General features: G+C 30.9%; 2 protein-coding genes across 2 annotated transcripts in view; one reads left to right on the forward strand and one right to left on the reverse strand.

The window, feature by feature from the left end:
- The window catches only part of LOC103570795 (RING finger protein 17), an 87774-nt gene that overhangs the window by 49464 nt on the left and 14228 nt on the right, over nt 1-24082 (forward strand). The window lies entirely within an intron of this gene.
- The window catches only part of LOC103570794 (uncharacterized), a 28068-nt gene continuing 5741 nt past the window's right edge, over nt 1756-24082 (reverse strand). The window contains exons 2-3 of the mRNA XM_008548659.2: nt 9784-10020; nt 1756-3812 (exon numbers count right to left, since the gene is read on the reverse strand). Coding sequence (XP_008546881.1) covers nt 3466-3812; nt 9784-10020 — 584 coding nt within the window. The 3' untranslated portion in view covers nt 1756-3465. The remainder of the gene's footprint in view (nt 3813-9783; nt 10021-24082) is intronic.

The following is a 24082-nucleotide window of genomic DNA, read 5'->3' on the forward strand; positions in this document are numbered from 1 at the left end:
TGGGCGAAATTCGGTAATTTTATTTTTTGATCCCGTATAGAAATATTTGGACAAATATACTCCGAGAAAGATAAATTTGGTCAAAATTAGGCCCGCCGTAGAATTTTATTAAAAAAGGCGCGATTTTAAATTTAAATTGAGAGCAATTGCGCTGAAATTTTTTTTGAACAAATTTTGACAAAATTTTGATTTTTCTTATCATTTATCTGTTGACCTTTTAACTTTTTCTGTAACTTTAAAGGAACTGCGGCGCGGTTTTCAAAAATAATTTCAAAATTTCATTTGAATTTTATATTCAAACTTTACTTCAATTACCGTCAAAATTAGTCTCAAAAAAAAAAAAATTGATAATAATAAATCTAATCCGGATTTTTATTGATAATAAAACCAAGTACTAGAGCTCAAAAAAAAAATGTAGTAATTAGTTTAATTGATAAACAATCTATCGTAATAAATCGCAGCGATAAAACGCTGCCTGTCGGTTCTTTAGCCAACCACTTGGTACTATAAGAAGATTATATTTGTAAAGACGTGTAAAGTCTCGTATTCCTGTATCCTATATGCCCGGACACCGATAAAACAGTTGTGAGTAAAGTTTTCGCGATCGCGATCGTGATGACGGTTCTTGGGATAGGGGAGGGTCGGGGGTCGGGTCCGGGCACAGAGCGTGTATTTAACGCTCATACCTTTGTATAGGTGTCTAGTAATAACAGTGCGGTATATAGCAGCCGTAACAAAACGGGTATCAGCGTGATGAGGACGTAAAATACGTCGGCACGGTACATATAGAGTATGAAGCTGGATAGTAGCAGGTAGTGGCGGAGTCGAAAGTTTTGAGCGGTCGTAAACCAGCCGGCGAATGCACCAGCTATCCCGGCGTCCGGGTTTTACGGCTCAATTCGCAGTGGGGCCCTTACCAGGACGGTAATTAAACGCGTCGGGCTGGAATATGACTCTCCTTTCTGTTCCATTCTCTCTCCACCACTCACACATCCATCCTTTCTTTGTCACCGGGTTTATTTCCGCGACTTTTAAGGCCCTGCATGACATTCGTTGCAGCATGATTGAACGATAAACTTATATTACTCCCTAACTTACATTTTTATTTTTATCATTGTCATTATTATTGTTATTATTTGTATTTTATATTCGACAACTTTTTCCCAACTGCCAACTCACTAAAACTCGAGCTCAAATTTTTTACCCGGGAAATTACGACACCCGCGCTAGTAGTCTCGGTCGTCAACTAGTCAGACATGAGTGTAAAATAAAAATCTATAAGTGGCAAAAGCTATTGGTCGCCAAGGTATATTAAGAATTAAGTTGCTTGGGTGACAAATAAACTCGTGCTTTAAAATAAACCAACCAAGAAATGAAAAATACATTTTTTTTTTGTTAATTTTTAATTCTAACTTTTTTTTTTTTTTAATCGATAGGTATGACGTTAAAGTAGTTTGCTATAAAAATAAAATAACAGTGGAATTGGATTTTCGATTTTTTTTTTTATCAACGATCTTGTTTATAGTTTTAGATAAATGTATAGGTTTCATAAAAGATATAAGGGTACTTTGGGAGCGAGGTTTTATTGACGATATCTTCTCCATGCACCTGAGGCTGTCAATGCTTATTCTCCTTTTAAATTTAATTAAATATATGAGCTCATTATTTTTCCTTTTCTACAAAAAATTTATTTTTATTTTTTTTTTACAGTTTTTATTTTTCTTAAAATTAAAAAATATTTAAATTTCTCTACAATCCAAATGTTCCAACAAAATTTTTTTAAATTCATCCCTTGGAAAAATTTTTTCATTTAAAATTTTTTTGAAGAGTAAAAATTTTTCGCGCCAAAAAAATTTTTTTTTTTTTCTTAGGAAAAATAAATTAATTATGCCAGTGGTAATGAGTTAAGTATTTTGAAAGTTATTAAACTTAAATTTAAGATAAAAGACATAAGATTTCACACAAAAGCTCCCTTACAAACTATTGCTTGAACAAAAAGTTAAAACAAGTAATCATAAGTTATAAAAACATTTAAATCTGACTCGAGTTGTGATGAGTGCAGAAAAAGTTGGAGCAAATGAAACGAAGCCAGTTGTTCTCAATTTAAAAAGAAACTCGCGGGTGGTATGGCGGAGGCAAACGTCGCCATATCACTCGCTACCTATTTCTACTTCTATCTCTATTCCTATTTCTACTCGTATTATATTATTATACATTCGTTTAGTTATATTATGGCTCTGAAGTAACAGCCGTAACTGTTTAAAGTATCATGAGCAGTAGCATCCGTTACTTGCACATTCAGTTCGCCTAGAGGCCACGTCACAAACTTTATAAAAGTTAGACGGGTTTAAATTAAATTTATAAGTATTCGGACAATTGAATCTGTTTTGTCTGCTGACAATCTTCTTTGTTTCACTTCACTCATTACAATTACAATTTTTATTTTCATTAAAATTACATTCTAACAAAATTTTCGAGTTAATGCAGAGCAGATTATTTTTTATTTATTTATTTAACATAAATTTTTATATAATTTAAATTCCGTAATAAACATAAAGAATTAAAATAAAATCTTCATTGACTTCGCTGACAATTTTTATTTTAACTCCATACCCAGAGTTAATTTTTAACTCCGAATTTACTCTCGATTTTTATCCTGAAGTTAACAGACAATTAATAATTTTTTGATTTTTTTTTTCACCTAATGAATTTCGAAAAAAAAAAAACTAAAAAAATGCACATGTAGAGAATTTACAAACCTATAAGTGCATTTTTTCAAAATAATTTTTTTTATAATTTATCATTTTTAAAAACTCCAAAAATTATCAAACCTCGGGTAACTTCAGTATCATCGATTTTTTACAGTTTAATTGTTTTTAATAATTATTGTCATGTTACAACAGAGCTCTAAAGTTCTTACAAAATAATATTTTATTTTTTAAAGATTTCTATTTATGAATTTTTTTTTTTTATTCGACAGCATTTATTCTCAAGTCTCAATGGCTGTGGCCTTACGGCTTCACTAAAATTCCAGTGCTTAGGTTCTCAGTAAAAAAAACACGTGCACCGATTGGTTGCCTTAGTTATATATATATTTATACAGGTATCGGAAATTTTCAATGTACTAGTTGTAGTCAGGGTGTGTAGTGTTGCTATTATTTTCTTTCTTCTCCTTTCTGCTGGGAAAATACGATGGGTTGAGAAAAATAGTAACATTTTTTAACTCAAAGAAAATCCAAGTAAAAGGTTCCAAAGATACAATAAGAAAAACTTGAAATAAAAATAAAATGCTAACAAAAGTGTTAAGTATAAAGCGTAAAAATCTTTTCGCTCCGTTCTGATTCGTTCGATAAATTTTAAACTTTTGCTTTTTTTTATTTCATTTCATTTTTCATAAAATAATTTATGGTGATGTAAAATGACGGAGAGCAAGAGACAGAGAAACTGGAGAATAGGCTAGGATTTTCATTTCCGGCGAGCGAAAATATTCTCCAATAATTCCTTGGTAATGAGTCTGTGAGGTCGCGTTGGACTCTCTGTAGGTTTCTGGTACAATCTCGCGTTTATTGCATACAACTTAGGGCTAAGTTCACATCTGACATTGAACCACCAGTCACACACCAGCACAGCCTGGCTAAATTGGGTTCCGTTGGGACACAAAAATGTCGCTTGTCGCCCGTCGATATCACAATAATGCCAAGCCTGACATCGCGTCTCGACGTCCGCGAAAAATCCAGGATACTCTTGATCGTCGCAGTAAAAATTTGTGTAAGGCACTTTTCCCAGAACTGGAAAGTCGGTTCCTGGTCTACCTGTTGAATAAAAAAAATAAATTAGTGATCAGCAAAAATTAAACGCAATTTTTCTTATCAATAATAATTTACATTTAAAAGTCTTGGTAAAAAAATCGAAATTACGGCTAAACTAATAGAGATATCAAAAAAATTAATATAGACAATCTTGTAGCTTATTAAATTTTCTACAAAAAATGTCTCTTTACATTTATGCGTATGACTAATTATTTCAGCGCAATTTCAACTTGAAGTTAAAAAATTTATTTCAAAAAATTTGGATACGAATTGACCCCATACTTATTTTCTCTATAACTCCGAAACTATCAGAGATACGTTGATGAGTCTTATGACCTTTTTTGTAGTAAATTAAATTTCCTACAACTTTTGTTTGAACCATTTTTCTCAAAAATCGATAGTTTTGCTAAAAATCGAATTTCTATAAATATTTTGATGAAAAAAAAAGCTGAAGGATCAATGGACTAGTAGCCTAATTTTTTCCATGGGATGCTGCGCCCAGTGGTAAATAATTTCCAAAAACCTTTTTTAGTTTTTAGAGCACAGATTTATCTCCTTATAAATAAAGTATAATTATAATTAGATAGTTTACCTAAAAGGTAAAGCTATTTATAATAAAACAAGATGGAGAATGATGATAATGATGGAGATAAGAGAAGGAAGTAAGAAAGGATGTGGTTAAGACAGCGGCACTTTGAAGGATCTCTCGGCTGCATCAAGTGTATTATCTATCTAAGATCCAAGTGAAGATAAAGCAAAAGCTTCCTATCGTAGTCTATCTTGTACTAAATGTTGCCACTAAAGCGAACAAGAAGATGTATGTCTTTGTACACCGTCTTGACAACTGCAACACCCACGCATCCTACATATACATTTATATATAGATATATACACAGGAAAGAAAGTGATGGAGAAAGAGAGAGAGCGAGAGAGAGTTTATATTGACGTCTATATACAGCATCAGAGAATCACAAGATTCATCGCTTCTCGTGCTGGTAGAGCCTTTTCATCTTACACAGATATAAACGCACATAGCTTCCCTTATAACTTTACGGGAACTTTGAATTAGCTGGCGTGTTATTCCGTCGCTGCGTAAGTCGACAGCTAATTACATATCTAAACTTCCAAAGGGTTAATCAGCCTAGATGTTTACCGGTAACATTAACTAGTCTCCCACCTTATTCATTCATTTGTTATGGATGCACTTAATCCTCAAGGAATAAAAAGAAATCAAAGTTTACCGGGTAAAAAATTTTCCCGCGAAATTTAAATTTAGTCAAAATTATGCAGAAGTAGAATTTTATTGGAAGGCCGAAATTTGACCGAAAAATTTTATTATTTTTTTGGCGCGAAATATTTGAAAAATTCAAATTCAAATTCAGATGTACTTTTAACTGAATATTTAAAAAAATTCTAAAACTATTATTTGTAGTTCTTACATAATTTTTTTCAAATGTCAGTCATTTTCCATTCGTAGCGCGGGTTAACTTATGGAACTGTAATTTTTCTTTTTTTGGTGCACTGTAGTTACATATAGAGGAGAATATATTTATGAGGAAATCAGCAATCAATATTTGAATCGTATCGTTGTAAAAATTTCCAGACTAACTAATGAGTATAACTTTTTTTATTTCAATATTATGGAAAACAGAAAGAGTGCATTGATTATTAAATAGCAAAATATTATCTGAAGATAGAATAAAAAATATATTTTATTCGCGTTGTGTCTACATTAATAAATGGTTGATTTCCTTGAGGTGAATATCGTCCGCGATATAACTCGAGTTCACAATGATAAAACATTATACAGCTTGAAACAAACGAAATAACGTAAGAATGAACGGAACAAAATATAAAATAAAATAAAATAGAATGATGTTATCTCGGTGTTTTAAAATCCCAGTAAAATATTATTTTCTTTTTCCTCCATTTCCATCTCTACCTCCATCCACTTGATCTCCATCTTGTTCTACTTCTTATTCTTGAATTCGTTGAGACGCCTCAAGCCGGAATAAATGAGTAAACGTTCGTAAATTAGCGCTCGATTTCTCCTGGATTTATAAATATATCTATATATATTTTCTCTTTTCTCTCGCATTTTCATTTTGTACGTTTCTTCCACTTCAACCTCAGTACCTTGCTTTACTCGTTTTCATCATCCACTTTTTTTATCCCCTTCCCCTTCGCCCCTAGTCTTCCTTTTGCTTTATTTACTTTTTTATTCAACTTTTTTTTCCAGCATTATTATTTTTTATTTTTTTTATTCACTTGCTCTGAGAACTCAGCTCTTTTCACGCGGACTCTTTTCCTCACAAGCTCTCCCTAACGAGTCTAACAACTTCCAATGGTAACAAATCCCTTATATATATATATACATATATATATATTCAAACTAGTCTTTTATTTGAATATCAAAAAAGCACAAATCGTGACAATCATTTTCCTTCATTTCTCTCTCATTATTATCACAACAATATTTTTCTTACAATAATTATAGCAATTTAAATTCATTAAAAAAAAAACATTATATATTTTTCTATGACAACAATAAATATATATGTATATATAAATACGCTGGAGTGTAGATTGGTTTTGTCGATAGTTGGTGGTTAAATTTGACACAACCAAAGTATGAATGCCTGTGGAATTGTCGTGGTGATATTTTCCCCCGAGTATTTCGTATGGATATTGTGTGCCAGGACGAGTTCTCAACTGTGTCGTAGTTGGTTATTTTACTGTACTCTACGTGACAGACTCACCCGAAGAGACGAGACGAGACGAGCTGGAGAAGAGAAGAGAAGAGAAGAGAGCACGAGAATAGTAGAGATACAAGACAATATTATATCTCTATAGTCTGCAGTGTATCATTATATATATACATACATATATATATATCAGTGTATACTTGGATAGTGAGCAAGACGAACAAGACTTAGGGGATGTATAGAGACATAACGTGTGCATGGACGCATCGTCGTGGCGCGAAACTATGCTTGTCATCTGACGAACGGAGACTACCTAGAGAAGACTTCTCTTCTCGACTATCCTCTACCCTCTATATGTGTCTACTGTTGTGTAGTAGACGAGGTTTGGTAACTATTACGGGAAATACACGGCTGTTGTGTCATACTACTGTTATGTACTGTACCAACAAAGTAATTTATGCAAGCCTCGGCTTCGTGCTTTTCTCACACTAAAACTACTCACCTTGTATTACTGATACCCGGCACTCAGAACCCGGGACTTAAGAAGCTCTTCTTATAATTGCCTAAGAACCAGAGATTATAACTCAAGGGTCACTTGATCAATTTTATTTTCAAAAACCCGCCTGACATTTTTTTTTTATCAATTATTTTTTTTCCTTTATTCGGACCGGAATTTTGATATTAAAATAAACATCCCTTCGGAATAAATTTCACTCCATATTTAGTCCGGGTTCACTCGGCATTTTCTTTAGCATACAAATTTTTTATCATAAAAAAAAAAAAAAAAATTAAAGTGAAGGGAAACATTGAGGATTGCTAACAAAAGGGGTAAAAATTACCGTATAAACATTAGCGATGTCAGGTTTAATTATTAATTTATAATAAAGGAGGTAAACAGAATCTGGTATTGTAAAATATACAAAACGAAGAGAGACGATCATACAGAAGTACAGTATGTGTGTATATAGACTTTAGGAGGTATCTTGCATGAAATCTATCCAAGCTATTTGTAAAATTAAATGAAGGACGAAGCCCGAGCTGCTTCATTGCTTCGGGGCTATGCACTCTTCCATCTCCATCTCATCCTTCTTCGGTACATTTCTCGTACGTTTTCCCAGAACTATCGTCATAAAGTCAACTAAGCGGACGGGTTGGGTTTTCCAATGTGCCCCATCTCATACCCGCACTCTGCCCACAATGCATCCTAGCTTCGTCCTGGTCTCGTTCAAGATATCGCTGCCAGACTCGGTCTTCTCTCCTTATATTTATATATAAATATATGTATGAAAGTACGTAAAACCCAGAGCTAGAACCAGAGACATGAGAGACTATCTCGTGCCAACCAGAAAATAATTCACTGGGGTAAAAGGTCTTAAGGAAAGAAGGGTTACCGTAAAAATTCCGGATGCTCGGATATTTGGGGTATGGGAGCGTCAGAGATTTTTATAAAATAAAACGTAAAAATCTGTGCTAAGAATTTTAACGTCATAAAACTAGTAAAGTGAAAAAAAAGTGTAACAATTATTTAAGTAAACTTAAGGAAAGATAAATTTGTAAAATTCTCTCGATATTTAAAATGTAAAGAAAATTTCAGTACGTGGTCGAAAAATATTTCCGCTGATTTTCTGTCGTAAAAAAAAAAATTTGCTCTTTATTTTAAGAGGAAAATAAAAAAAATTATTGGTTCGAGCTGGGAATAATAATTTCCGATAAAATGAAATTTATATTTTTTTTAATGTAAAAAAATATAAAAGGGATAATTATCATGACTATATCAGATGACAGAGAAAATATATTTAACAAAACAGAGTACATTGGTAGATTTATGCCAGTGAAGACTAAAATTCGATTTATAAACGTATCTCGGTAGCGCGTGACATCGATACATATAAATTTTCCGTTGGTCACCTCGTTCGCCAACGGACTGACTAAAACAAATCGATACTTTTTTTTTACCCCGTATGCTTTGTCATCCAACTTTACTAAATTTAAACTTTTTATTTTTATTTATCTTCCCTTGCGTCCACATCATTCACTCCCAACTTATTTACACACACCAACTCACACCCACACCCAGACTCACACACCAAAGAGACGTTTCAGCGCATTCGGACTTGATTCGCTAAATTTTTACGTGCGAAAAACCGGCAAAGTGAATTTAACGAGAAATTCTCAGCAACCTCAACCCCAAACTACTCATTCCATCCCTGTCTCTTTTCGCGGCACGGTAACAACACCCGGCTTCCCTCTCTCTCCCTCTCACACGATTGCTATTCAGAATAGAAGCTTGCGACTGTGGTAACCGCTGTGAACACGCGGTAAAACAGCCCAGAGACGAATGAAGAGCCGGGGGGTCTATATTATATAGGGTGAGGATGAGGACGAGGATGAGGATGAGGATGAGGCCAACAATTTAGCCGGATGGTAGTGGTTGCCCGTGGAATTTCGGTTCACTGAACCTACCACTGTTGTCATACTTGAAATAAGGGTAGTTTATTCATCCTATAACTGATCCCACAGGCATTCATTGAGCTTTCCATGTGCTAACTCTATTTAAACTATCTACTTATTTTAATAATTATCCTTTACTTTTAGCCATAATTAAATTTAATTGGAAAACTATTTTTTTAAACTCCGCGGATTGGAATTTTTTACATTTTTTTTTAAATCAGCTCATAATAACTGAATTTTTTTTAAAATAAATTTGTAATTAATTACAAACTGGAATTTGCGATTTACAACCTTCCCTTGATCTCGATAGTAATTAAAAAAAAATCATTTTAAAAAGAAGCCAATTAAAAGGCTCTTGTAAATTAATTAACAGAATTATTGCGGTTACAAGTTTTTATCGATCCTTTTTACCCCAATATTTTATCCAATCCGCTATCGGAACAAGTGCTGGACTTGATAATTCTGTTGTTAATGTACCATCGCAGTTATAATAACAGTAATAACTCGACGGGGATTAATAATGCGTCAGTATGTGAGAGGAGAGATCAGAAAGAGAATTTAATGGAATAAGGGCTCAGAAGTGAATTCACGGCACTCTTGGCACTCGGTAGGATAATGAAATACCCAGACCTGGTACAGCCCCAGCGATCTCGAGCTTACCAAGACAGTCAACTTGATGGCCTCCAAGGGGATTTTATTACAGCCCCTGACGATTTTACTTTTTTTCACCCCATAATTTCCAGCCCCTTCTCTTATCGCCCTATTCAGTCTATCAATTATTTTAAAATAATAACAATTTAAATAAAAAATTTTCATACCTGGTATAGATTTACCGAGATCAAGATATTCTCTGACAGAAGGGCTTAAAAAACCCGGTGGTACAACTGGCGAGTCGTTTGTTGGATTATTTCTCTCGTCCACGTCATCGTAATAATAATAATCGTCTTCTGGATCAAGAGGCTTAGCTCTCTTAGACACCTTGTTGTTGTTATTATTAATGTTACTGCTTCTGGTACTGTTATAAATTTCACTCGACCCGTCAGCGTTCACAGAATCTGAAAATACAAATTAAAATCAATTACCTGGACACCTGCTCGTCACTGGGTCCTGTCATCTAGAAATTTGTCTGACCAATATTGCGACGATTGCAGTGGAGTTTGGAGATAAATACCTGGGTCGTTATAACGTCAGCTCAGGAAAATAAATCTTACATGATATGGCTGTCGGACTGTGCCGGAGTAAGACCGGAGACTTGACACACGGTATTTTATATATAATAGCTCCTGTTCCATAGCATTATATGGAATAAACTAAAACTAATGCGTGGGAAAACCTGGGAAATAATTAATACGAGAATCTGATATTTAATTCTGGTAAAGCAACCGTGTCATAGTACGAGGATTATCCAGTCGTCGCACTTGACTGACTAAATATTTTAGTTTTTTTTTTATAACTTTTATTATTTATTATTTTTTCTAGTGGGTAAAACGGACCTGAGAAAAATTTCTCCATTAAAAATTAAACAACTGTCGAGTAATTAAATCTCTACTCCCAAGACATTTAGTAATTTTTTAAAAAATTTAAAATATTTATAAAGTTTTTTGTCCTCAATCCTCATCAGCATTGAAAAAAAAAAATTTTAATTAAATACAAAAGTGAGAATAAATTATCCAGTCCCAGTAGAAATGTTAAGATTGAAACAATAGGACAAAATCGAACAGTCATTAAGATTAAAATTGGATAGAAACCGGACACGCGTTAAATTTATCGCCTTGACAATCCCCGATCCGGAAGTTGTCTCGCGTCCCGGGCGAGATAAAGTTTCCGGTAAACGAATATAGCTGGCAGCTAGGTATGGAACTCGACTTGTCACCCAGCAGCTTCCGTAAATCTCTTCGCCAGGGATGAAAAGTGTGTGAGTCGAGTGGAGGTTATGCCAACAAAGACACCATGTTCAATCTTACCCCCCTTTCTCTCCCCGCTTATCAAAGAAGTCTCGCGTTAAAGAGACACCTCTCGCCCAATGCAACGCAACGAATCGATTAATTATTTAACGAAGCTTCGTATTTCCTCCGTCATTTCAACAATTCTCGCCTCGTTTCATTTTGTCCTCCTCCCGCCCCTTTCTCTCCCTCTTCCTCTTCCTCGCCAACTACCCATCAGCTTCCTCTGGCTCTGCCAACATCTGTTGTTCAGTTGTTGTATTTCACCAGCACCTCTTCCGCTAAAAACATTCCTCGTATCTCATTCAGTTCGTCTGAAATTTCATCGTCCGTCGCCCCAAGGCGACGACGTACTCAAATCGTAACGTTTTCCATTCGTATATACGATCGTTAAATGTTTCGAGGAAAGAGAAACATCCGCATATATCTATATTTATTTATTTATGTACATACAACATGTAGGTACAGATAGACATGAGGGTGGGGCTGGAGGTGGAAGTTGAGTTTGCCGAATAGGAGAGGTCGATCGTACATTGTACACCTTTATACTGCACAACAGATGCCTACGTAATTAGTTCTCCTTTGATGAGAAAACTCTACAACTATACAATATACTCACAAGGTAGTTTAGTCTGTATTAAAACCCGTTAAAAAAATTATAATTAAAATACAATTTTTTATTTTTTGCAAAATTGTAGAGTATGTAAATATGCATTTTTTTTTTATTTATATTAAATAATTAATGAAAATGAATTTTTTACATTCGGTAAAGATTCACAGAAAAAAAAAAGTTGTCAAAAAAATATTTTTGAAGACAAACGTTTTCGGGACGAGATTTTTGCCTTGATTTCAAAATTAATTGTTAAAATTTTTGATATTACGGCGAAAATATTGGTCTTATCAAAAAAGTTTTTAAACAAAAATTGTAGAAAATTTGATTTTCTAAAAAAAATGTCTTTTAAGATTTTTTTATACGACCAATATTTTCACCGTAATTTCAAAATTAAGATTCATAATGAAAGATTCAAATTTTTGATAATTATCAAAATCTTAATATCGAAATTACGGCTTTCTTATTAATCCTAAGACAAAATTATAAGATACATTTTTTTTATAAAATTAAATTTTAAACAACTTTTATTTGAAAAATTTTTTTATACGACCAATATTTTTGCCGTAACATCAAAAATTTGACATCATTAATTATGAATTGTTATTTTTAAATTAAAGCAAAAATTTTGGCCTCAGTAATTAGTGTTCGAAAATGTATCAACGGCCACAAGTGCTGCATATATAGGACAAAAACCATAAATTGACATCTTTTAAAACTGAGTTTCAAATTTCTGACAACCATCAGTATTCAAAATAAAAAACTTTGGATGATCAGTAAATTTAGCTCACGGTAATAAACAAAAAGTGTACCCAATTTAAATAATGCACTTTATAACCCCTCGATAGCTATTAAACTGTATAAAACGTCGAGTAGTATGTACATCTCTTTTCGCCCGTGCATTAAACATCGATATTAATAAACCTCCCGTGTACGTCAAAGCAAAAAATATAAAAACTGCAGAATAGAAACAGAATACAGCAAATAGCCACAGGGATCTGCATACATGCCCCCCCCCTCCAGCTCACCCCTATCCATCCCCTCCATAAACATATGCATACTAAACATATACATATATACTATACTTTAGTGAGATTAATTTCCCCTCTTAAACAATATCTTCTAAAGCTTCTATTTTCGAGCGTGCAGAACTTTGTCATACCCTTTCTTAGATAATCAACTATATATATATAAATATATATATATAGTTTCCCAAATTTTCTAGTAGCTCTAGAGTTAACTCGAAAATCTCACCTTTCCCATGAGACACAACTGCTCCGCTACTCGTTATACACTACCGTCTTATGAGTTAAACGTAAACGTGAGTAAGTTGAGGGATGGTGCGTTAATTCGGTTGAGAATTTGAGCTTCTTCATGCTTTGCTCTCGACGGTGCATCTTGAGTTCGTGACACGAAAACTAATTAATAATACATCAACTATACACATTAAATTACCTATATATTTATTAAATAAATAAATAAATAAAATATTATTTCAGTAAATGGGGATTTTAATCCTGAGTGGAGAAAGCAATAATTGTAAATATGTTGAGGGTTTAATTTTGTAGGTTTATTGCTACTGAATTTACGCATCACCCCTTAGTCTATGTATATATAATCTATATATATATATAATATAGTTTGCTCTCTTTGCATCAACTAATTCCACTCATTGGCAAAAACCAGGTACCATCGATGATATACATTTCTATTTGGATATTTTGAGGACATGTAGGGGTTGTAGAAATGCATTAGTAATATATATTTTATATATACATATATATCTATAAATATAGATGGGTGAGAGGAAGAGAATCGGGATTTATGCAAACGGACTAGGATTTATGAATTTATAGATGCATATATACTAGTTTGAGTGTATATATATGTATATGTATATATATTTATGACGTTGCCATAGAGATCGATCGATAATTTATTCGTGAATCTTCGTACCCAGATCAATTATAATTTTCTAGGAGCGAGATTTTTTCTAGTCTTAAAATTTTTGTTTTCAATTCGTAACACAAAATATTTCTTGAGTCAAAAATTAATTTTCTATGCCGGGCATAGAGGTTTGAAAAATTCCAAAATACGTTCGCTTGCATTCAAAATTTGAGATTGAAATTGAGATTCAGTTTTTCGACTGACGCACGTTGTTTGTTAAATAAAATATTGTTTAACGCAATTAGTTGGTTTTAATAATTTTATATTGAGATACCGAAACCACAAATATATGTACAGATGGAGAGATAGATTGATAGATAGATATATTTATGTATTTATGTATATAAAGTGCAACTCGCTAATTCGTATTTATCCGCGCGTGACGATGATTATGCGCCCGTCGATATTAAATCGCGTCACGCATGGGAATAACCCGCGACCAATAATACGGAGCAATCGTGGACAATCATCATTTCGCTGATTAATACTTTTCATATATATTTTATTTTACTATTTACCATCTGCCATCGACCACTTGTATCATTTCATCGACTGCTTGAATTTTATAAATAATTTCTGATGGAAGTTTTTAAAAAAAAGTATCGGAAAGATAAATAGTGCAAACACCATTGAAACACGAGTTTTATTTATTCAACTTTACCCTTTGGTTTTTCCGGCATTTAATAGATCTGTGTTTTTTTCACCCGAAAAGCTCCCTAGTGACTCGAGTGACAAATCACCCGAGCCTCTTTTGCGAATACTCTGAGAGCAACAGGTTTGCGATACATTACTTATTCAAGTTTACTCGTTTACCCAAAAAGTAAAATGTCATTCAAACAGAAATACCCACAATATATTTTAAACTTGTATCTTATATATTTACAATTTTCAACACATATCTTTGTCTTGTTAATTATTTTTTTTTTAATTAATAAATAATTTGAATTTTTTTTTTATTAATTAGAATTTGGGTAAAATGGGACACTCAATTTTTTTTTAAGTATATTTTCAAATTAATCTTGAAAAATAAAAAAGTCTACCCCATTTTGACTAAAAATGAAAAAAATTTTTTTTTCCACTGACAATTCAAATTTTTACACAGAAAAATAGTTGACCCTAAGGGAAAACTCCAAAACTTCCCTATTAGGAAACTGAGTCAAGATTTTCTATAGAAATTCTATCGATTCTCTATATATAGGATACAGGTACCGATTTTGGACACTTATTGCCAGTTTTGGATACTTGAAAAATAAAAATAGAGTAATTTGTAAATGTCGCAATGACAGATAATTTTAAAAATATATAAAAGTATACTTTTCTCACCCTATTAAACTATAAATTTTATTTTCTACTTTCTTATTAATTAAAATAATGTATTAAATGTCTAAAAATGAAGCACTGGCCAAAAATGGTACTTCTACCCTAGTTTTAATTAAAAAAAAAAAAAACGCCTAATTTCGCGCCTATTCATATTCCAAAAAAAAGTTTGAATCTTAAAAATTATTAAAAAGTAGCAAAGCAACAGGTTACAGTATCGATAAAAAAAAACCGGAAGAAACAGATGGTAGTAACGAGATGCTCGAATAAACGTTTTGTAAAGTGGGTAAAAACACAACAGGAAATCCTCAACTCCCTTGCGAATAATCTTGATAACTTTGATAATCTCCAAACAACTACTTCTCACCAATTAAATACACATTTATATACATATTTATATATATTTTCACTGACATATTCACTCGCTCGTCTATAATTAATAATAATACCAGTCACCGTTGATTAAATAATTGATGCGCGTAATCAGATGATCAGAGATTACAGAATCAAAAGATTTTATCGGTTTCCAAAGAGTCTTTGGACAGTTTAATCCTTAAAGAAGCTTTCACTAGAGTTAACAACTTTGTTATTTGTAAATCGCGTCTTATAAATTAATAATTAACTGACTGACGGGAAGATAATTAAAAATAATGACAATACTTTTATTATTTTTGAATAATAGTTTTGTTGCGTATAATCTTATCGATTATAAAAGAGAATAATAAAAAAAAACTGGGGGTTGTCGTCATGGAAGCGCCGTTTCGATGACAAAAGCTTTGCCCGGGCAATGAAAGATGAGACTACGTTTGAGTTTTAAAAAGAATAAGTTTAAAATATAATAATAATAATAATAATAAAAAATTTAGTACAAGAACTTTAGTATGAGAAATAATAAAAATAACTTTTATTAAAATGAGAAACCTCGGAGTAAATTTAAATTTTATTATTCCCGAGATCGAAAGGTGACAAGTCGCGAGGATTTATGGAGAAATTTAAATAAAAAAAAAATTGATGTTTTAAGTATGAATTATTATTATTATTTATTATGATAGCGATGAAGCGGCGACATTGTGACACATTTAAAACAATATAACAAAACTATTACGTAGGTTAATTATTATTTCGACATTGTCATGGGACGTAATACTTAATAAATATATATAATAATCTTTTTATAATACAAGTGAAAGAATTGCAAAAGTTTAATTGGTGAAAGGCTATTGGATAATTAAAAAAAAATTAATTTAATGTATAATTGTTTAGAAAAAGGAACTCAGGTTTTCATTTTTTATTTTTATTCTATTAAAGAAGTATTTTTTTTTTTTTTTTTTTTTTTTTTTTTTTTTTTTTTTTTTAAGCTACTGATTGATTTTTGTAAAATTATTTATTCCATAGTGATAATATTAAAATTATTTGAAAATTTAAAAAATCCAAATTTACTTTTTTTTTTTTTTCATAAAATTTTTCCAAATAAAAATATCCATAGCTACTATAATTTTTATTTTAAAATCAATTAATTAAAGTGGCCTCTAATTAAAAAAAAAAAATAAATTAACGGTAAAGAAAATTAATTTCCAACAATTAAGTAATCTAGGTAAAAAAAAAAATGGAATACATAAATGAATAATATTAAACTAGTTAACCGATTTTTCTCTATATTAGTATACGAATAAATAAAAGGCCTAATTGAAGTACTTAATGACCGAGAAAACCGATAATCTGCCAATTAACTCAAATCGATTATAAGCAAAGAGAAATCACAGCTCAGTATTTTTATAATTGTGATAACTATTTATACTCCTCCTGTCTCTCCCTCTCTCTCTTTCTTTCATTCTAAAAAAAAAAAATTATTGAATGTAAAAGAGAGTGTGGAACAGAGTCAAGAAGAGTAAAAGCCTATCGGCAGATTTCTAGATCAACAAGATTGATCTAATTTCATAAATCCATACTCACTCTTAGAGAAAGACCTGAATTTATTTTTTAAAAATTGCGTTACGGTTGAGACTAAACCTGCGTAGAGATCGAGCAGCCGACAGCCAATTACTTGTAACTGTTTGCTTTAATATTCCATCGTTCCAATAAACTTAAAACGTAAAAGGTAAAATGTCATCACTTAACTTTTATTTAATGTGTCCATAAAAACATACTGAGTAATAAAAATATAATTGAATAAATATGTTTTTTTATAAAAGCAAATAATTGTCTGAGTACTGAGATGAGTACAAAGATTCAGCTCATCAGAGATTTGATGTCTCGTCTTGTCTCGTGTTCACTAAACATCCAAAGCTGGATCGTGAATACAACCAAGTTGTCTACAGTAGTATTAAGTTGTACAGACACAGCGGAGTGTGTATGCACAGTGTCTATATGGGTGCTGCGATAATAGTGACAGGAGACGGGATAAAGATGAGAGGGAGTCAATGGATACAATAATATAGTACTGTAAAATTATTGTAGAGAGAGTAAGAGAGTTAACATAACTAGAGATCGTGGATATATCGAAATGAGGAGGCATGAGGTGAAGAGATGAGATGAGATTCAGATTAAGAGAGGGAGAGATGATAATAATAGAGAACTAGAGAATAGATCGAGTTACTAGTGTCTCTTTGTATATATCTATATATATATAGTGCTATGGGAGTCTAGTTCTAGTAGTAGTAATACAGTCTGCAATGCATACAAATGTTATTTTCACCTCACGACTCGAAACATTTCATCCCCTTTTTTGTACTCCTGAAAATCTACTCTCTGATTTTATTTTTTATTTTAAAAACAATTGTCAATTTATTTAAATGGAAAAATAATTACTAAAAATTATCTGATGAACTTTTTTTTAAAAAGTGTCAGTTTACGTGGAATTTTATAAAATTATAATTATGACAGAAAAATTTAACGGCATGTAGATTTTGAATTTTAAGTCATTTTTTGACGGAGTTCAAATAACTGCGTAATTTAAAAATTAAAATCAATTTCACTTCTGGTGAATTTTTAATTAAAATTTTAAAAAATTTCCTTTGGACTTTGAAAATTTTATTTATGTCTGATTACAATCCGGTATTTGAGTCGTATTTTTATTTTTTAATTTGAAAACGATTAAAAAAAATGCTTGAATAATTTTTTGAAAAAAACGCGGCTTTTATTGGGTTTTGAAAAAAAATAGACGAATTTAAAGTTTGCACTGCGTCATAAAATAATTAAACAAAAAAAATATTTCGATAGGCAGCCTCAATATTGAAAAAAAAAAATTTTTTTTTAATTGATTTGAATAAGAGAAAAAAATATTTTTCAATAATAGTAAACATTTTATTTATTTTTTATAGAGAATAGATAAGTAAAGAATATTTTTTAAAGCTAGGAAAATTTTTATGATAAAATGTCATCGAGCGATAAAATTGCAGACATAATTTCGTATGGAGGAAGAGAGGACTCGTATAATCCATGTGAAGTTTATGTAAATACGCGATAAGCTGGAGTACATGCAGCGCACTATAACTTTGACATCATAGTCTGTAGCTCGTCTCTGAACCCTCCGCAAACCACCCACCCCTTTTAATACTTCCCAATGCAATGCGTGGATTTCACATAAATGTGTAACGGCTTCGAATAACCCAAGAGATTTATTGACGAATTTTACGAGTGCGCCAAACAGCCTTTTTTATACTTTTTTACTTTTTATTTCGACTCGCATAAAATCACATGCAGGTATCGTAAAGTTTTAACACTCGCACATTTATACGATATTTTCAACAAAAGTAAATAAATAATACCCGGGAAAAAGGAGAAAAATTTGAAAAAAAAATTAAATAAGTAATTATTAAGTTTATTTATTATTCAACCTGATTTATTATTCCATTTTTCTATCGATGTGAATTTCAAAGATTTAGCTATGAATAAAATAGCAGGATTTAATAATATAATATTGAATATTTGAGATTTTGAGTATAGCTTTAGGATTAACGTGTGTACCCGCTTGTAAAATTCACGAGCGCCATTTTCCACTTTGAAGTTTTAAAGTTACCGCCATAGGATTTACTACTCGGTTTTCATAATTCTCACTGTCTGGTTATTAATTTTCACTAAATAATTATCGATTATAATCCTCTAATTAATTCAAAATTTATTAATTACTATCCTCAAAAAATTTCTCACTTCTATTTTTTCAATAAAAAAAAGTCGCCATTTTCCCGATAAATTCAATTATCGAAATTTGGTTCCATTAAAAAAATTTAAATTTCAATTTCCCGCGATTTTTATTTTTTTAATTCATATTTAAAAATTTAAAATTCGCGCTCTATAATTTTTTAAAAATTAAAGCCGCCATTCTGAAGATAAATTTAATTATCGAAATTTGGTTCCATTGAAAAAATTTTAATTTAAATTTCCCGCGATTTTTATTTTTTTAATTCATATTTAAAAATTTAAAATTCGCGCTCTATAATTTTTTAAAAATTAAAGTCGCCATTTTTCCGATAAATTCAATTATCGAAATTTGGTTCCATTGGAAAAATTTTAATTATAATTTCCCGCTTTTTTTTTTATTTATTTTTAAAAATTTAAAATTCGCGGTCAATAATTTTTTAAAAATTAAAGTCGAACGTTCAATGAACCAGAAAATGAAACTAAAAATTAATCAATTAAATTAATTATCCTCGCGCACTGACAGGACTTATAAAATTTATTCAAAAAAATTTTCAATTATTGATTATAATAATTAATTTAAATGTTTAATTAAACTAAAATAATAATAATAATAATGAATTAGTAGTGATGTTTTAAATAACAATAAAGCTGTCAGTAATCGATTATCAAGGAGCACCTAAACCCTCGAAACTCTCGAGTCTAAAGAGACCGCGTGTTTCCTCAAATAATTCAACACGCAGGGGTTGTGAAAACAAAGCTAACAAAAGCTCGTCTTATAACCTGTTGCTCCTTCCAATTTTCTCACGTACACACACTTGTTTAATGACAACTCTATAAGCTTATTAATTTAATCCTTAATCCCCGGTAACTTTTAAAAAATAATTACCCGCCAAAAATTTGAATCCAATTAAAAAGACAAATAAGTAAATAGTTATAGAAATTACTAGAGTCGAGTTTTTTAAACTTTTTTTAAGAAACTTTAAATTCAGATGGTGAATTTTCGCACATACTTACACGTATGAGAAAGTGAAAGTCCGCATGAATTATATTGTAAGGTACGATGTATACTTTATAGAGACCTCCTCAAACCAGAGTAATTTTCCTCTTATTTTCATATACATAACTCTCATTACTTCTTATTTTTTTTTTTTTTTTTTTAAATGCATATATTAATTTAAATTTTTTACTTTCGCGGTTAAATCATACTTTGCCGCGAATTAAATGTTATTCAACACATGTAACATTAAACTATCATTTAATTTTTATTTTTTTATTCTCGTGACACTTTTCATGATACGCTGACTCAATTACAAGTTTCCATTAAATATTGACGTTAATTGATTTGCATAATTATCTAAATTTGTCTGTTACCGTCATATTTATCCTGCAATAGAACACTTATGTCTACTTGTCGCTCATTTCCAGTTTTCATATTTTTTATTCTACTTATTCCTTAATTTTCGCCCAGATTTTTTTTAAAATGAATTAAATATGTCAGCTAATATATATCAGCTAGTATATTAAAATTATCTCATATTTTTTTATAATCAATTTAAAAAAAAAAAAATCCAGAGGCTTTTGAATGAAAAATTAGATTTTTAAATTTTTTATAGAAATTTCAACAAGTTGATATATATTTATATATATTATGTATAAAGGCAGTTGTGAAGTTAACTTGGACATATATGTATAGTTATGGTATTCTTTAAAAGTTGTATGAAGTAAAAAAATAAGGAGAGACAGAGAGATAAAAATAAGTGGAGTTACATTAGTGTTAAGCTACCGTGGGTAACAGTTGATTGTGGTTTATGGCACGAAACTTTACTGCCTAATATAACTGTTTGCACTGGCACAGTCCATATAATTGTACAAATATATAAGTACTGTGATAATTACATACAAGTTGTTGCTCTTGCTACTCTACTGAAAAATAAAACTCCAATAAGGAGTAAAGAGTTTACCGATCGCTTTCATGCCCGATACTTTTAACTTTGATCATTGCGTGTCCACAATAATAAACATCGGGTCATTAATAACGAAATTTTATTTATCTTTCATTTTTTAAAAAATTTTTGTCTTCAACCCATTGGCGAAATTCAAAATTTCAAAAAATTTCATTTTTTACCCGCGAATTATGACATTTATTCTTTAAAATTCATATTACAGCTAAACTATCACAGTTACAATAAAAATATATCAGTACTAATTTGTAGATAATTTAATTTTCTATAAAAAAGATATTTATAAAATTTTTTGTAAATTCGATATTTTATAAGTTATTTTAAATTTAAATTAAAAAAAAATGAATACTTTTACTGTCGGCTCGTCATCTCATATAATTACGCAATAATTCATGTCTTGTTTCTTATATTTATCATGGTATTTATCTAGACAATGGATTTGAATTATTATTTTGTTCGTGTCTCAAAAAATGTCGACATTGACCTCTTTGTCTTCTCATAATTTCGTGATGTAAAATATCATTACACTGATTTAAATCTCATTCATTGATACTTTCACTAAAAATAAAAAAATACTAAGCAACTTAAATTATTTATATACAAATATATTTATAAAAGCCACTAGAAATTTGTTTTTATAAATAAAAGAAACAATTTATGATTTATAACCCGATGTTTCTCTTTAAATATCGTTTTGTTTTATCTAAATGCTGAAATAACGGGTCGCAGTCGCGGCCGCGGCCGCAGGTTATTTATTTCCGCTAAAATACGATAAGGAATAAAAATATATATCTCTAATAAGTGATAAATAAACAAACTTAAGCTAAGCTCTTTTGGAACAAAAAACATTTTTATTTTATTTTCTCTTTTCGTTTCTAAGTAAACAATTTTATTTAACAAAATATTTATTTTCTATAAAAAAAATCTTTCATTAATTTTTTTCATTATTTAAATTCTTATTAATTTTCCTGACTTAGTATTTAAGTCATATATATTAATAGCGCTCAATAAATTTAAAAGAATATTCAATTTTTTAAAATTCAAATTTTTAAAAATTCCCGCGCTTTTTAAATTTCAACTAAATTCAAACCAGAGGATCTTTAGCTTACCAGTAATTAAATATATGATGTGTATATTAAAAAAAAAAGTCAAATTGGCCGGATTTAAAAATAAGAGCAATATTTATTTTTTATGTGAACTCATACTACATGAGAAGTAAAGCAGAAAAGGGAATAATGAAAAAAAGCAGAAATAATAACCCTGAGGATAAAATAGAAAGAGGGATGGATAGAAAGTGATAGAGCGGAGTGTAGAATTAAAGATAAGAGCCAAAGAGAGGACGCGTGTCTGTAGCAAGTTGCTGTAAAATAAAACCCAAGTAAAGAATTTAGAAGAGTAAAAAAACTAGGCATTTACGATGCTGCTGCAGCGTTGCAATTTCACTTAATACAATAAAACCGTAGGTAAAACGAGCGCAGAGGTTGAAAAAGGAGTAAAGTAGAGAAGAATGAACAAAAAAATTTAAAATACGTTTAGCTGAGGATAGGAAGGAACAGAGGGTTTGAGTTAGAGCTTTAGGCGAGACGAGATTCTCATTGGATTCGTTCCTCTCGTCAAACTTATACCTTTGCACCCTCCGTTACCAGTCAACCCTGTCTTTTTCCGGTCCTGTCTCCTGTCCCCTGTCTCCAGTCTCTTGGATCCTGGATCCTCGCCGCGAATATCGATGATACCCCTAAAACTCTAACCCTCTTTTATTTCACTGGCACTGGCCCTCTTCGTTCTTACTCACTTGGGTTGGTTTCACTTGTGCTTTTTTTATGAAAACGAGCTGGATAAAGTACCGAACTAAACCAGCTTAAACTTTACGATCGTCTCATATTTTTACGATGTCCTTTCAAAATCGCTTTTAAACTATTATTTTTTTTTTCATCTCATTTGACGACTTGAGCAGTAAAAACTTTGAAAATATTTATTTTAGAGAGACTGGGGTAAGTCGGGATATCTAAGCGCGTAATTTATTTTTATAAAAATTTTCATGAATTAATTAATAAATTATTTAAATGAAATTTTTTATTCTGAAATATATTTTAAATATATATTCAAATGATAAAAAATATTTTTACTATTTAATTAACCCTCTCATCTTAATTACAAAACCAACCGGTTTATAAAAATATTACGCAATCTAATCCGGTTTAAGAAAACGAAACTTAAATAAAATTAATCAAGTCACGGATCGGGTCACGGTCTTCTGAGATCTTTGACATTAAAAATAAAATAAAATATATATTTATTATTTATAAAATAGTAATTTTGACAGAGGCTGTTTTATAAAATATAAAATATAGAGACGTGTGCTAACTTTAGTGCAAGTAGCGAGAGGATGCGATCAGACGGACGTTTGTTTGCTCGACAGCTTTGGTTAACACACAAAAGGAACTAAACCTGTGATCACACTGCGCCAGAAAACTAAACCTGTGCTGTATAGTAGCAGTAACACAAAACAGGTGCTTGAGAAAAGCATCACCGTACCAAACACTCGAGATAAAATTCAACTTCGACACATAACACGTGAGAAAAGACCGAGTTTATAAAATTATATATAATATCCTCCAAAGCTCCGTCACCACCTAAATATATAAATATATATAGCTATACATGTCCAAGGAAACGTTTGGTAAATCTTATCAGGACTTTCGGCGAGGATCAATGAAATTATCTTCCTTAAATTTCATGTCTGACAGACGGTTTTTATAAAAAATTGACGTCTACATTTTTTTATCATCATTTTGTTCTCACTAAATTTTAAACTAAAATAACTTTTGAAGTATTGAGTCTACGAAAAAATTGTAAGAATTCTTTTTTTTAGCAAATTTTGTCCTCTACAAATTTGTTTATATACATTTTTATCGTATCTTTGATTAGTAACCCATAAAATCAATTTAAAGTACCCGGGTTTCAATTTATAAAAATCTTACTCCGTTAATAATGGAGCGGCTTTAAAATTAAAATTTTGACTAAACTAGTGGACTTACGACTAATATACCCAAGTACAATCTTATAGGAAATTGAATTCTCTAAAAAAAAGTATTCTTTGATTTTTTTCCTAAAGCCAATAGTTTAGACACAATTCAAATTCCAAATTTTTTTTTTTAATTTAAAAAAAAAGTCTTTACTTTCTCAAATTCTCTATTCA

This window comes from Microplitis demolitor, chromosome 5 (assembly GCF_026212275.2).
Source record: "Microplitis demolitor isolate Queensland-Clemson2020A chromosome 5, iyMicDemo2.1a, whole genome shotgun sequence".
In the NCBI taxonomy this organism is placed as follows: Eukaryota; Metazoa; Arthropoda; class Insecta; order Hymenoptera; family Braconidae; genus Microplitis; species Microplitis demolitor.